Consider the following 16,252-nt stretch of genomic DNA (forward strand, 5'->3'; position numbering starts at 1 on the left):
TTTAGAGCTAGTCATACATCAAATCTGTGCCCGTATTGCTGGACCAATGATGACGAAATGACCATATTTCTTACATACACACCACGTACTCTGGTCCCAGCAGATCAGGCACAATTTGGTAAATTATTTTTTATTGATTATGTATATAGTATACGTATGACTAGCTCTAAATGATGACGTAAGAAATATATATAGTATATATATAGTATATAGGCATATACTATATATGTATACATATATACTCTATACTCTATACTGTATAAAGTGTGTAGTTGTAAGTTGATTAGCGGTATTCTGTGGTCACTTTGGTCCAAAAACCGTGACAGCCGTTCCGCCATTTCAGGACCCCCCCAGAAAAACATCAAATCTGTGCCCGTATTGCTGGACCAATGATGACGAAATGACCATATTTCTTATGTCATCATTTAGAGCTAGTCATACACGTATGTGTATGACTAGCTCTAAATGATGACGTAAGAAATACGTGTATGACTAGCTCTAAATGATGACGTAAGAAATATGGTCATTTCGTCATCATTGGTCCAGCAATACGGGCACAGATTTGATGTTTTTCTGGGGGGGTCCTGAAATGGCGGAACGGCTGTCACGACAAATGGACCAGGCCGATCACATTACTTGCGCGCTCTGCTTGCGCAAGTAATTATATTGAATGTGTTGAATGTTTTGAAAATAGCTGATTACGATGTATGTTTATAGTTAGAAATTTTATTCTATAATATGAATATCCATTTAAACACACACACACACACACTTTGAGAACCACTGATCTAAAGCGATGTCTTCACTGTTGTTATAAACATAACTACAGAACTATTGTATAACTATTGTGCTGATTCTGAATGTAGTGTAAACATAGGCTACTGATGTCACCTGTGTCAATAGATTCAAAGCTACTTCGGATTGTACAACCCTGCTGCATACACTGTATGTCTAAGTAACTTTAATACAGCCATACTGTGTGTGTGGGGTCTATTTGGGTTTCAGTGTTAATGTTACTTGGCTTACTTGAGTTGTAGTGTTATTTTGCACACAGTTGTATTTATAACATATTTGTAGAGATGCAGTACAAGCTTTGTCACTCGAGCTAGCCCCAGTATGTTCCCTCAGCACTACGCTCATCTGTAGCTCCGGAGCTACCGAATGAGCATAGGGAGAGGGCACATAATGCTACACTCAAGCATGGATGATCTATTGTCCTGCTAAAATAGTGTCTCACTGTCTTTGTTTCGGCATAATGTTCTCCGGCCTGCCTGGTCTATTGTCTCACTAGGGACTAGGGATATATGATAATAAACATTTAGGGTAAGTCTATATTTCAATTCAAATGAATAGCTCTATTCCACACTCCAATTTTTCTTGAGGGAAAATAAAAATAGAACCAGTGGAATGTAAGACATTTTAGAAGCGGCAAACAAAGTGTCATCGTTCAATTTGTTTACTCTCCGTCTGTGTATGTATAAATACTAATAATAATAAATATATATATAGTTATAACTGTAGGCCTATAAGTTGCCTGAAAATGTGTGGTGTTTCATCTATTTTACATTTTATTGACCTATCACCTATGTCATGTTTTGTGATATATAATCACAAAAGTATTGCATACATATAAATTATACATTTGAGTGTGAAATTACCTGAAACATGTCAGATTTCTCATCACAAAACAAGAGCTTAGCAGGGTAAGATAAAGTGCCAACAGCTGTGTTTGCAGACACTGGAAAGTTGTACATTAAAAACAAAAATCTTCACCACAAACGACTAGTTTTACTTTTATTCCAAACCCAGACATCTCTGCTTGCTCTTCAGCAAATATGGAACAGGGTATCATATGTTAAAACTATTTTAAAAGACAAATGACAGAGGAAAGTTGACAAACAACAGTACATGTAAGGGTGTACAAGTGAGGTTTTAAACGTCCCTAAATAAAATACATGACTCCTCAACGCTCCACATGATTTGATTATGACGCTAAACTCGTCTGCTATCTGCTCGAGTTTTTTGTATGACTTTAATCCATTTCTTTGTATGTATTTTATTTAGTTTTAGTTGTAGAGAAAACACAACTGTCTCAGTATTCTGCAGCACAGAGTACTGACCTAGTGGGTTGAGTCTACATCGTTCTCACATATTCTTTAAGTTCCACCCCCTCCTCCTCTTACAACATTCTCTACTCAGAGTTTAGTTCAGTGCATCTGAAACTCGAACCTCTAGTCTACAGCATGGCAGAAGTCGCCCCAGCTCCCGCCGTCTCCCCGGCTAAAGCCGCCAAGAAGAAGGCAGCACCCCGACCCAAGAAGACCGGCCCCAGCGTCGCCGAGCTGGTCGTCAAGGCCGTTTCCGCCTCGAAGGAACGGAAAGGTGTGTCCCTGGCTGCGGTCAAGAAAGCTCTGGCTGCCGGTGGCTACGATGTCGAGAAGAACAAGGCCCGCGTTAAGATCGCTGTCAAGAGCCTGGTCGCTAAAGGCACCCTGGTTCAGACCAAAGGTGCCGGAGCATCTGGCTCTTTCAAGATGAACAAGGAAGCACCGAAGGCAAAGACACCCGCCAAGAAAGCAGTCAAACCCAAGAAGCCGGCAGCCAAAAAACCCGCCGCGGCAAAGAAATCCCCGAAGAAGGCAGCAACCAAGAAACCCGCAGTCGAGAAGAAATCTCCAAAGAAGGCAAAGAAGCCTGCCGCTGCAAAGAAGCCTTCCGCTGCAAAGAAACCAGCAGCCAAGAGTCCCAAGAAGGCCACAAAGAGTCCCAAGAAGGTGAAGAAGCCCGCCGCCGCCAAGAAAGCACCAGCAAAGAAGGTAGCAAAGCCCAAGGCAGCGAAACCCAAGAAGTCAGCCGCCAAGAAGAAGTAAACATATACACAACAGCCTGTTTTACCCCACAAAGGCTCTTTTAAGAGCCACCCACAACTTCATTTAAAGAAAGTTCCTTTATTTAATATAGTTGCCATGTAAATATGTTTAGAGAAACAGAACCTTCGACAAAATAATGTGATTACTTATGCCCCATATTTATTTATATTAGACATGCTTCAACACCATCCAGCCGAAATAAATAAATCAGCAGTTCTATTCTATTTGGTATCATGTACCGACTGAAGTGAAGAATAATCTTATAAATAAAAGCTTACAGAGTCAGGGCGGCATCAGTGCTCTGTTGCTGTTTCGTTACCAGGCGTGTTTATTAAATATTTTTATAAAGCAATCAGCTGTTGCATAACAAGTATTTCCGGTTAGTCTATTTCATAAGGGACTCTAGTATCTCAGACAATATGAATTCATTGTAACCTACAATTGAGCGCATCCGAACACCCATAATCAAGCCAGTAACCATGATAAGGGGGAACAGTGCAGCATAAAACAACATGAGCAATTTGTGGCCTAGTCCAAATTGAACGAGAGAAGGCATGTTTTAAACACAATTTGTGTATGTGTCTACAGACTATGGTATGTATACAAATCCGGGAAAAACGTTAAAAAATACTGTTAAAATATTACAATTATTTCAATATGTTAATATGTCTATGTGCGGCTGTACGCCCCACCAATCATAGAAACGGACGAGAGCGCGGGCTCAGTGTGTATGAAATACCCACCAATCACTACTAGTGGCGCGAGCGGCTCCTCCCAAAGAAGGAGGTTTCTGACCAAAGACCAATCGGAGAAGGTCAGAGCCGATGACATAAAAGGCTGCAGCTTGTGCTCATTTTTTTATTACAAGTACAACTTTGCAGAGAGACATGGCAAGAACTAAGCAGACAGCGCGTAAGTCCACCGGAGGCAAAGCCCCCAGGAAGCAGCTCGCTACCAAGGCAGCTCGCAAGAGCGCGCCGGCAACCGGTGGAGTGAAGAAGCCTCACCGTTACCGTCCCGGTACAGTGGCTCTGAGGGAGATCCGTCGTTACCAGAAATCCACCGAGCTGCTGATCCGCAAGCTGCCCTTCCAGCGCCTGGTGAGGGAGATCGCCCAAGACTTCAAGACCGACTTGCGCTTCCAGAGCTCTGCCGTCATGGCTCTCCAGGAGTCGGCTGAGGCTTATCTGGTCGGTCTATTTGAGGACACCAACTTGTGCGCCATCCACGCCAAGAGGGTGACCATCATGCCCAAAGACATCCAGCTGGCCCGTCGAATCCGCGGAGAACGTGCTTAAACTATCTGTCACTGTCACAACCCCAAAACGGCTCTTTTAAGAGCCACCAAATGTGTTATTTTAAGAGAAATTATTCCTTATACACTACTCATGCACGTTCAACTCGCATGACAAAAAGCCAGAAACTGCTGATTATTTGCTACATTAACTAGTGCGTGTCCGAAATATCTACGCATAGTTGCATGTATAATGCCTTTCATTTGTTTTGCACGAGCTGAAATTTAAATCGTGCATTTATATTGTATGGTTTAATTTGAATAGTTCTACTTTTAATAATCATAAATATATAACAATTAAACTACGGTTTAAATGTGATCAACATGCAAATTATTTAAATTACTTAGACATTCGGCTCCACCTTCTGGTGGAGAGGTGTCATTGTTGCATTGTGTTGAATGATGCTTCACACAAACCAAATCATCAGATATTCTTCTGTACAAAGCAAGTGTAGAGAGTTTTGGTGTAAATCTAATCTACATAATTATATATAGCCTAACTATACATTTATCCGTTGTGGTCCTTTTGGGGGAAAGGGGAATAAAACAATACCATTTGTATTTTTCCCTGACCCTGTTCCTTTTGGGGAAGGGGGCAGGAAACAAAGATAACAAGAAACAAAAACACGAAAAACCCAACCAATAACCAATACAAACTAGATGTTGTCTTATTTTTAACCTATTATAATCTAAACGTGGATAGATTTAAAATATTAGGTCATGTTTATCAGCCAACCATCTTTTTAATGTGCATTTAAAGTTTTCGAAGGAACTGATCAGCTGGAAGGCAAGTCATTCCACTGTAGTGCTGCAGAATATAGGAAAGATGATTTTCCCATATTGCTGTAAAAATGGCAGGGATTAAAATCAGTAGGGCTACCTCTGGTGTAGTGCTGTACAAAGCAAGTGTAGAGTTTTGGTGTAAATCTAATCTACATAACTATCAGTGGCTTCTCAAGGTGGGGGTTGAGCATGTTTCTAGTATTTGTGGGGCTATTCAAAGTGTGCTAAATGTATTGTCTAACTCTAACACACATGTGCCACAGTCAAATCCTCAGTGTCAATGTACCCATGTGTAACTCATTTTCTTATCCTTATTTCTTATGCATACCGAAATATATTTGTAAAACAAATGTGACACCAATACATGAGCTAACATACAATTTACAATTTAGGCATTTAGCAGACGCTCTTAATCCAGAGCGATTTACATTTAAGCAAGAACAAAAGCATGGGAATACATCACATGAAAGCATTTATCATGAAACATGCGTAAACTAAGAAAGTAACAGTGGAATATCTATATAATGAAACTATACATACACTATACATATAAACTATACATATTTACTACTATGCTATACATATGTACTATGGCGTGCTATGACTATATACAATACAATTATAGTGCTGTCTACATAACATGCTATAAGTCTGTGTCAAATGCTATCTAAGTCAACAGAAATGCTATCTAAGGGGTTAGGGTAAGTGCTATGGGCCATGATGGAGTCTGAAAAGGTGGGTTTTCAGGCTACGGCTACATAACTGGGTCTGGTACACAAGGTTGGTTTGTTTCAAAGACATTTCTTGCAATAGTGTGCCAGGTTTTATCATGTAGTCCAAAAGCTGACAGGCTTCTTTTGTTTAAAGTGGGACATTTGGTATATAGTATTTTCTTTATTGGCCTAAAATATTGTATACATACATCCATGAATCCACTTGCTCACCAGCTTTTTTTGCAAGAAAATGCAGCTATTTGTAAAAAAAAAAAAAAAAAGACCACAAAAGCTTTATACCCTGTATAACATGTATATAACGTTGCAATGTATATCTCTGTTTGCAAAATGCTGTACCCCCTCCAAATGTATACTTTTCCCATTTTAATTTGATTTTGACACTTGCTTTGACAATGTAAACACAATGTAAAGCTCATTTGAAATTAATTGAATTGTGTCGTTATTATAGACTAGATTATAGACTATTCAAACTCTAGACGGACCTGGCCCAAAATTATTAGTGCCCAGCAGCCGGCAAAGACTCAACAGGCCCGGCCCTGGGCCCTCATCAAACCCTGTACTCTCAAGAGAATGTCCCCGCTATCACCCTTTAGATCTCCATATACTGTATGGAGCTGACCTGTTCTGACATTCCATATGTTGATCTGACCTCATCAAACCCTGTACACTCAAGACATGTTCCTTATATGGCCACTACAGAATTAATTCCATGTTGATCTGACCGTCCATGCCAAAGCACCAGCGCTCTCCCAGCAGTCTGGGAGTTTCTCGCCCTTTGGCTTCTCGCCCTCATGCGTCTTAAGGCCTATTCATAGTCTGGATTTTCGGTGGTAAGGTGACCACCGCTCCGGTGGTGAGCTGACCACCGGAGCTGAAATAACGTTGAGCGGTGGTGAGTAAAAACAGAGAGAAGGGCTGGAGCGGTGGCGGTGGTTTGCTCTTCACCGCGGCTCGTGACGTCATGTTGTAGTTCGGTGGTCACCCCACCACCGTAAAACCAGACTATGTATGAGCCTTTACTGGTTTTATTTAGAGCTCAATGATGAGTTAATCATGAAATGTTTTGCAGCATGACACATTGCATCATGAAGTATCTAGGCCTACCTAGATGTGTGTTTTCTCCATAATCAAATATACAGATACAATTGATTGTAGATTTAAACACGCTTAGTTTTCTGATCACAGTCATTTGTCCAAAAATGTGCAATTTCAATTGCCTAGTTACACAAATTAGCAAGACATGAAGTCATGAAATGTAGAAATAAATATGACCCAGTGCAAATGTTCGGAAGGGTAGTGATAATACATCACATACATATTAATACATTATTATATGATATAGAAGGATAGAGCAGCGCAAAGCGGATTTTGTCACTGAAAAAATAATACAAATGCGATAAAGCTACAGTAGTTTTGTGTGTGTGTGTGTGTGTGTGTGTGTGTGTGTGTGTGTGTGTGTGTGTGTGTGTGTGTGTGTGTGTGTGTGTGTGTGTGTGTGTGTGTGTGTGTGTGTGTGTGTGTGCGCGCGCGCGTGTGTGTTATGGGGGGCGGAGTTAGTAACGCCCACAGCTCGCTCTGCATGTCCTCCCTTACGTCCTCAGAACACACATAAAAAGGCAAGGCTCTGAGCTCTAAAACCACTCAGTTTTCTAACTGCAACTACAGCTGTACTCAAAATGTCAGGTCGAGGAAAAGGAGGAAAGGGACTTGGAAAAGGAGGCGCCAAGCGTCATCGCAAGGTTCTTCGTGATAACATCCAGGGAATTACCAAGCCCGCTATCCGCCGTCTGGCTCGCCGTGGCGGAGTGAAGCGTATCTCCGGTCTGATCTACGAGGAGACCCGCGGTGTCCTCAAGGTGTTCCTGGAGAACGTGATCCGTGACGCCGTCACCTACACCGAACACGCCAAGAGAAAGACTGTGACCGCCATGGATGTAGTCTATGCTCTGAAGAGACAGGGACGCACTCTGTACGGATTCGGAGGTTAATAATGCTGACTTGATATACCAACAACCCAAAGGCTCTTTTAAGAGCCACCCACAACTTCTGTAAAGAGTATTACCTAATTTTATACTTTATTGAGCTACCGTTAACTTAGTAGTGTATTTAATACTGTTCAATCATGTCGTAGTGCAGGATCCAGTGGTGAGACACTTTGTTGTGGAGCCTACCACAAAAGACTTGTTCAAAAACTTTGGAATAAGGTTGAAACTGACATCCTCTGGCCTTTAATGAATTGGTTTGCGTGCTGTTAAAACACAGTCACACACCCCAATTGAATTGAAACGAATACAATAGTTAGGATATGAAACATAATGGCAGATCTACAAGCTGACAGTGCAACACATTGAAGCAGATATAGGCCTACATGGCATTAAGAGCAGACAGGGTGGAGTAGTACAGAGCCAACTCAGTTCAACCTTCCGAAGACAGTAGCCTCTGACTGAATGTAATAGTTGGAGCCACAAACTGGCAATCAAGTGTTCAAGTTTATTGGTAAACATCATTGCATAACTATGAATTTGGATGTTCCTTACAATTCCAGAGGACCGCTCTGTATAAATCAAACAAAACATTATCTTTATTGTCAATGGCGTTTTTAAAACAAACATTGAACTAAAAACAATTAATTATCCCTTCATTGTCAATACATGGCGTTTTTAAAACAAACATTATAGGAAGGGATAAAAACAACTATCAAAACAACACAACAGTTTCTATTACTTCCGGTAAAGCTTGTACTCTCTCTGGATGAATGAAATTTGGTGCCAATAAAGAACATAATTAATGTAGTAGTTAATCTAGTTCCTGGTTTCAGCAGGCCGGTTTATGTCAGGTGGGACGTGAGGCATGAGTCATGACACCCACTCAGTTTATCATTATCTTATGTTGCAATATTCAGAATACAGTGTTTCCCTGTATAGTTAGGTAAAGTTAGCTTAAATTGTGGCAAATTAATTAATATGCAGATATAGATATACCTTTATAATGGGGAAATGTGGGTGTCATAGCAGCAACAGCAGTCATCAAAATAAATAAAAAACACATTATGATAAAAAGGGGGCTTTAAATTATACATTTACCAAACATATTAATAATGTATTAAGGGGCTAGTATATTTAGCCCCTCACAATGTTACAGGGACAATAGAGCACACGAGCGGGAAAATATAATACAGAAAACAAAGACTCTTTGTGGCATGATCAGCCAATCATATGCTAGGAGTCCCACGCTTCATTTGCATTGGCTCTGTATAAATAGTGGTACGAGAGCGTCCTAGTGTTACACATTCTTCACTGCAACTGAACTATTCTATTGAATACAATCACGATGCCTGAAGTAGCAAAGCCAGCGCCCAAGAAGGGCTCCAAGAAGGGCGCCGTCACCAAGACCGCCACGAAGGGCGGCAAGAAGCGCAGAAAGGGCAGGAAGGAGAGCTACGCCATCTACATATACAAGGTCCTCAAGCAGGTCCACCCCGACACCGGTGTCTCTTCCAAGGCCATGGGCATCATGAACTCCTTCGTCAATGACATCTTTGAGCGCATCGCCGGTGAAGCCTCCAAACTGGCTAACTACAACAAGCGCCGCACCATCTCATCCAGGGAGATTCAGACCGCCGTCCGCCTGCTGCTCCCCGGTGAGCTGGCCAAGCACGCCGTGTCTGAAGGCACCAAGGCTGTGACCAAGTACACCAGCTCCAAGTAAACTGTTCTCTCTGCTCTAAACACAACGGTCCTTTTAAGGACCACCCATCTTTTCCAAGAAAGGGTTTATCCAAATACTATAAGCTGCTAATCCAGTTAGCCCAGGTCAGTCATCTGACGCTGATCTGAAGAACAATGCTAAAACTAGGTATGTAACTTGTTAATGAATTAATTATTGTTGCATTAATTAATAAGCAACAAAATTATTGCTGTAAATGGTCTTCATTATGAACTTAAAAAAAAGCTTGTCATAATTTAGATTTCCCTCCACTACACTAGCAATCATGTAAAAAAAAAATACATGGCAAATTGATCTGCGTTAAATACAGTTATGCACTGAATCATATGTAGTTACTTTGAAGTAAAACTGAGACGGTATTAAATTAGCATTATGTAAATGTATAATGAATCAATGCAATGACTAAGCAACTAGACTAGCATGTCTAGTTTGCGATCCCAAAGCCTGTGATTAGATAAGGTTTGAAAACTAGGCTTATATAATGTATTCATATTGCTCAATAGATCACGAAGGTATTGCTATATAAATAGAAGTGACTCTTTATATAGAAACAGTGGGTGGCTCTTAAAAGAGCCTTTTTGGAGTTTGTAACTTGAAGGAGAATTATTTCTTAGCGGCTTTCTCGGTCTTCTTGGGCAGCAGAACAGCCTGGATGTTGGGCAGCACACCGCCCTGAGCGATGGTCACTCCACCAAGCAGTTTGTTGAGCTCCTCGTCGTTGCGGACGGCCAGCTGGAGGTGACGGGGGATGATACGACTCTTCTTGTTGTCGCGGGCAGCGTTTCCAGCCAACTCCAGGATTTCAGCGGTCAGATACTCGAGGACAGCCGCCAGATAGACCGGGGCGCCGGCACCGACTCTCTGGGCATAGTTGCCTTTACGCAGCAGCCTGTGGACGCGACCCACGGGGAACTGGAGCCCGGCACGGGATGAGCGGGTCTTAGCCTTCTGCCTGACCTTTCCTCCGGTCTTTCCTCGGCCACTCATTTTGATGTAGATTTAGTTTTGGAGTTGAATTTCGAAGAAATGTGCTGGAGAAGAGGCGCGCGAGATCTTTTATACCTTCAACAACACAGACTGTCACAGAGAATACTAATTTCTGTATGTGCGGGTGTGTGCCCCACCAATCATAGAAACGGACGAGAGCGCGGGCTGAGTGTGTATGAGCTTCCAACCAATCTAGTAGTGGCATGAAGTGCGCCTCCCAAAGAAGGAGGTTCCTGACCGGAGACGGCGTCTCAGCCAATGTGATAAAAAAGCAGCAGTTTGCGCCCTTTTACAAGACAATGGCTGACCTTCCAGACCGAGTGGTAAATGAGATAATGAATGAGAAGCTTCTTATTATAAACTCTAAACTGACTGTCTTTCACTTTGTCTTGTAAGTAAGCATAGCTATACACCATATTATGTGGTAGTAATAATTTGTAGGAAATAATATTACATTTAGCCTACATTTAGTGTCACATTGCATGGATTCCAGACAGTATATATATTCAAGTTCAATGCACATTTTAGTTCAAGTCCACAATCAACACTTATTTGCAGCAAAGCAACGACATGTCCAAATATTGTAAGTTTAACCACATGAAATATGCTCTGAATATATAATATGAATTAGATGTTAATTATCTTGTTAAGATCCCTACTTATTTATACACAACAAGTTTGATTAAATTACTGTACATGCATCCCTGTGTTATTTTGTCACAAGTAGAAATGCTTATTTATTTGCCCCAAAAAACGACCAAACATTGCTTGATTGGTGTTTGGTACGTGTTGTGAATGAGGCCTTAATGCCTATTCATAGTCTGGATTTTCGGTGGTGGCTTCGGTGGTGAGGTGAAATAACGTTGAGCGGTGGTGAGTAAAAACAGAGAGAAGGGCTGGAGCGGTGGTTTGCTCTCTACCGCGGCTCGTGACGTCATGTGTCACTATAGTCACCACCGAAAATCCAGACCATGTATGAGCCTTAACTCAGCTGGGCAATTGCATCTCTCACCTCTTGTTTGGTGATTGCCCCACCAGTAGAGTTATGGCCAACCTCCCTCAAATCAACGGAATCAAGGAAAGCATGCAATCGTAGTTTTCTGGTACATTTTTTCACAAAGATCAACAGTTTCCCTTTTCATCTTCTCATCTTCTACCATGTCAACATTTTCATTTAAAATTGCGCTGCTTACTTTGGAGTTTATTTTATACATATTTATTAGACAAAGTGCATTGCTGGACGCATTTGTGTCATCCATGCCTGCCTGTAGGCGGAGACCCTGGGAGACATCATTTAATTTGGCCAATTCCAATTGTATTGCAGTTAATTTGTCATTTTCCTCATCTGTTTTATTAGTTCTTGTTTTTAGATTTATATAATCAGCCATTAATCTACTGTAGCTTTCATTTAGCTCTTGATTCAATATTTTACATTTATATTTAAAGTTATATCTTAGCCTATCTTTAATAATTTCCCATCAATAAACATATGATTTAGTTAAAACATTTAAGCTCTTGGCAATTACGACTTCCTTCTTTAGTTCTGTAAGCACATCATTGTTCTTTAAACAGTTCACATTTCATTTCCAAAAACCCTTCTTTTCTGTCTTGCTGAAAATCAAGAGCACTACTACTGCAAGGTGATCAGAAATTCCCAAACACGTATAGTAAATAGGGGTGATATTCTCATTGACATAATATATGCGGTCAATCCTCGTTTTGACATTGCTGTCAATCGAGTAAAGCCGACCTCGGTTGGATGCAACATCCTAAAAACATCTTTAACACCACAAGGCTCACTCATTGTTTTAAGAGCAAGGCCTTCTCTATTGCGAGCACGGGCATTCAAGTGTTGAGCAGAAATCCTATCATTATCATCAGTAGCCTATTATGCATTACAATCTCCACATAGTATAGTAAAATAACCAACTGTTAACAACTCATATACTTTCTTAAACATTCATACTTTTGTTGCTGCATCCGGAGGAGTATACACATTTATAATTCTCATTTTTTAATTTAGATGAAAACAGTCTACTAATAAAATTCTCCCTGGAATAATTTATCTTGCTCTTATAATTTCAGCTTTATTCTTAAAAAATATGCCTATGCCATCAGCCTTACATCTGCTGCAATGTCCTCCTGAGCAGTTAGTCACAGTTCTTGTGCGCATATAATATCATAAGTAGTGTTGTGCAATATTTCTGGGTTCATGACATTTCCAGTAGACTAATACGCTCTTTGGTGCGTAGCCTTCGTCAGCGGTGGATACAATACCCTCTATTGTTTTATTAACTGCCCGCCCAACAGTATGGAATGTTTTTAACCTGGGCAATTCCCATTTTCAGTGTTCCTTGTTCCTTGTTCCTTGCAATTTATTTTGTTCTATTGTTTTAGCTTCCACGACTGGTTACTTGTTAATGTGAAAAAAGGCTGAGTTACACTTTGTGTTCACAGCACACACCTGACAAAAGAGAATTGATGTTAAATATTGATGATGATAGTTAAATAAAGAATGGTTTAAATGTGATGCATAGTTAAGTATGTGACTTTGTTATGGTCTGAAGGTACATTATGTCAGAGATGTAGTTGATTTGATATTTTATAATATGGCCCCCTTTGAAAAAAGTTTGGACCTGCCCAACGGTGCATGACACATGATAAAAGTACATTAAACATGTTTACGATTACTTAGGTATTGTGACATGAATACAGTAAACTGTGTGTGTGTGTGTGTGTGTGTGTGTGTGTGTGTGTGTGTGTGTGTGTGTGTGTGTGTGTGTGTGTGTGTGTGTGTGTGTGTGTGTGTGTGTGTGTGTGTGTGTGTGTGTGTGTGTGTGTGTGTGTGTGTGAAAAGGCTGGTCAAACGAGTATTGTTGGTATCGGGCAGAATCCTCATATCTCCCACGCAAGCTCCAAGATCATGCTACAGCAGATATACAAGCTCAAAACACGTTGCAGATCTTGGACATATGAGGTTTTCTCCTGACATCATGGCACTGTGTGTGAAATACACAGTAGCTAATGTTTCATGACCAATCAAATGATGCCAGCTGTGAAGACACCCTCGTGTGGAGCACACACAAGACAGACACAGACAGCAACACACCACCCTTCAAAAACCCTTCAAGGAGACTCCTTAACCAATCTCCACGGACACACACCCTTCTAGAAGACCCCGACCACCAATCTCCACAGACACAGAGACCACCTCTCAGGCTGACATGCTGCTGCGTCCTCAACTCCTGTGCTTGCTGGGCCTAATGGCACTAGGTAATAGAATTGTTCTTTTATTGTTTAATTTGCTTCCGTTTTGTTTTAAAGACCCCAGTTTGACATACATTAGCCCAAGCCTTTTATCTATGAATCCTATCACTGTAATGTGTTAATTTAACTCTGATACACTCAGAGTCACAGAACTGTAAAGGTCCATTTGGTTCCTAACTATAAATAATTTAACCGGGGTCCCCCTGGAATGCCCCCAAGGACCCCTATTGATGACACAATAACAATGTGACGGTCAATGGCTCTGTCACTTTTGTCTTGTGTATTTCTAATGATTGAAGGCAGCATAATCCATTTACAGTATTAATATCGGAATCGGTCAGAATCGAAACAAACCAAAATGCAGTATGAGTGAATCTGCACATTTGTTAAGTTATAATGTAATGACTTTTATTCTTTAATATCAAATTAGTAAAATTGTCAAATATTAAAAAGTAAGGCAAACGTGAAAATATGTATCTGTGGAACCAAGTCAAACTAAATGTAATGCCTAGAATTCCATGTGCTTTCCAACTCAAATATGATGAATATGATTATTAGGATTATTTTGGTGAGGTTGGGGGGGTCCCCACTCCCCAGTTCAAATAGCTCTGGTCCATAGCTCTAACTAATGCATTGCATTTAGAGCTATGTTACTCTCGACTTCCGCCGCTCGCATGAATGCAGACCAGCTTCTCGTCGGTTTTGCTACTCACCAAAACAAAGGCGGGTTGTGTCATTAGAAAACCACACGTATAAAATAGTACTTTTTGGCCAGAAAGGGATTTTTTTTCACCGGAGGAAAAATATTCTCTATGAGGCAATATCGGTAACTAAAAAAGTATACTAAAAGTAACTAAACGTTTTTCTTTCTTCGGTGGAACATTTTTATTTCTGGAACCAATTTATTTTATTAGATGTGACATGAATACAGTAAACTGCAGTTGAAGAATGTATTGCACCCTGCACCTCGATCTCTCTCTCTGTATTTTAAGTGTATTTTAAGTTACGGTAATGATTTATTGGTACAGTATACGTACATTCCAGTTGAAGAATGTATTGCATCATATCACCCGCCCACCCTCCCTGTGTGTGTGTGTGTGTGTGTGTGTGTGTGTGTGTGTGTGTGTGTGTGTGTGTGCGTGCGCGTGCACGTGCGCGTGCGCGTGCGCGTGCATGTGTGTGTGCGCGCGTGTGTGTGCATGTATAGGCACCGTGCACGCCAAACCCTCGGCTAAGGTGAAGCTGGAGTGTGTAAACTGTCCAAGGTTCTGGTTCAGCTTCAAGGGTCGCTGCTACAAGTACGTAGGCATACATACAGCTCAAAGGATGACCTGGACCGACGCAGAGAGGAACTGCCAGGATGAAGGTGGCCACCTGGCGTCCATCCACAACAAGGAGGAGAACGACTTCGTCCTGAACCTGATCCAGAACTATAAGCCTACGGAGCCACGCACCTGGATTGGACTGAATGACCACAACGTGGAGGATAGATGGATGTGGTCTGATTGCTCTGATGTGAACTACACCATGCAGTGGTATAGTAGTGAGCCAAATGGGGGTACAAGTGAACAGTGTGTGCTCACATACACTGGTGGAAGTACATGGTGTGACTACCCATGTTCTAGTAAATATCCTTCTGTGTGTGTACGCCGTCCATAAACATGTCCGTGTTGAGTGGAATGTGTGATTCAACCATAGACTGTAAAAAATATGGACAAAGCGTTCCCCGGGTCTAACATGAACGTAAAATGAAGCCTGTAATAATATGCTAATTCCTGATGTAAGTCGCCATCTTTCTAGATCCGTTTGGTACCAGCTGGCCATTGGCTGGCTCCGTTTGGGTCCAGCTGGCCATTGGCTGCCCAGACAACGAGGCGGGACTTCCCCCCTTCTTCTCCGTTGGTTTTTATTTTGACTCGAGTGGGAGGAGTAGACTCTTGAGTGGGAGGGGAATCCCGATCATAGACGGTAACGGTAGCCACGCCCCTCAGAACATATGCGACTTTATGGTCATTATTTTAATTAATGGGACCATAATTTTCCAAAAAGAATATTATGACTATGAATATTAGGGCTTTTTGGGTCCAGTCCAGCGCCACAACAGGCCATTATATGAACTACCGATTTCAAATGAGGCTTCACGAAATATCTGGCTGACTGCCCCCCTGGATTCAACTCTCACTGACTTGTAGCCTACTGAGTCTCCACAATAAAAGCATGACATAAATATAATCCATCTGTTTATACTCTTTACTGGTGCCGTGATTTCAGAGTGTCTCCGTTGTGAAGCACTTTCAGAGACATTCATTGTAATAAACTATATTAGCTACAGTGGACATTACATTAAGTATATTTGAAGTTAATCATTTATTGGTTTCACTAATGAAAACTAATTTATTCATTTTGTTTCTCAGTTGAAATCTTATCTTTCTCGGGGACCAAAACCAATAGCTATACTCACAAGCTTTTAGATTTTCATTTAATTTTGAATTTAATTTTTCTTAATGTTATGCCATTTCTTAGGTTTTTATTTATTTAGTTCTAAAATAATAATATAAAGGGGATATTTACTCTCGACCCATCGAAATGCA

General features: G+C 41.0%; 5 protein-coding genes across 5 annotated transcripts; 4 read left to right on the plus strand and 1 right to left on the minus strand.

Moving 5' to 3' along the window:
• Positions 1-2,243: 2,243 nt before the first annotated feature.
• On the plus strand, positions 2,244-2,870 carry LOC310869956 (histone H1-like; the record flags this gene model as incomplete). The annotated part of the gene is made up of 1 exon (XM_083780952.1): positions 2,244-2,870. The coding sequence occupies one exon, from the start codon at positions 2,244-2,246 to the stop codon at positions 2,868-2,870; it is 627 nt and encodes a 208-aa protein (XP_083637078.1).
• Positions 2,871-3,711: 841 nt separating this feature from the next.
• LOC310869459 (histone H3.2) lies at positions 3,712-4,168 on the plus strand (the record flags this gene model as incomplete). The annotated part of the gene is made up of 1 exon (XM_083780211.1): positions 3,712-4,168. Exon 1 carries the CDS (start codon positions 3,758-3,760, stop codon positions 4,166-4,168), a length of 411 nt encoding a protein of 136 aa, XP_083636337.1. The 5' UTR covers positions 3,712-3,757.
• A 3,189-nt stretch (positions 4,169-7,357) lies between these two features.
• LOC310868995 (histone H4) lies at positions 7,358-7,669 on the plus strand (the record flags this gene model as incomplete). The annotated part of the gene is made up of 1 exon (XM_083779539.1): positions 7,358-7,669. One exon carries the CDS (start codon positions 7,358-7,360, stop codon positions 7,667-7,669), a length of 312 nt encoding a protein of 103 aa, XP_083635665.1.
• A 1,342-nt stretch (positions 7,670-9,011) lies between these two features.
• LOC310869300 (histone H2B 1/2-like) lies at positions 9,012-9,389 on the plus strand (the record flags this gene model as incomplete). Its single annotated transcript, XM_083779957.1, has 1 exon — positions 9,012-9,389. One exon carries the CDS (start codon positions 9,012-9,014, stop codon positions 9,387-9,389), a length of 378 nt encoding a protein of 125 aa, XP_083636083.1.
• A 621-nt stretch (positions 9,390-10,010) lies between these two features.
• On the minus strand, positions 10,011-10,461 carry LOC310869929 (histone H2A-like; the record flags this gene model as incomplete). The annotated part of the gene is made up of 1 exon (XM_083780915.1): positions 10,011-10,461. Exon 1 carries the CDS (start codon positions 10,392-10,394, stop codon positions 10,011-10,013), a length of 384 nt encoding a protein of 127 aa, XP_083637041.1. The 5' UTR covers positions 10,395-10,461.
• Between the last annotated feature and the right edge of the window lie 5,791 nt (positions 10,462-16,252).

The sequence above is a fragment of the Protomyctophum parallelum genome, assembly GCF_964188405.1.
Source record: "Protomyctophum parallelum genome assembly, chromosome: 13".
Classification (NCBI taxonomy): Eukaryota; Metazoa; Chordata; class Actinopteri; order Myctophiformes; family Myctophidae; genus Protomyctophum; species Protomyctophum parallelum.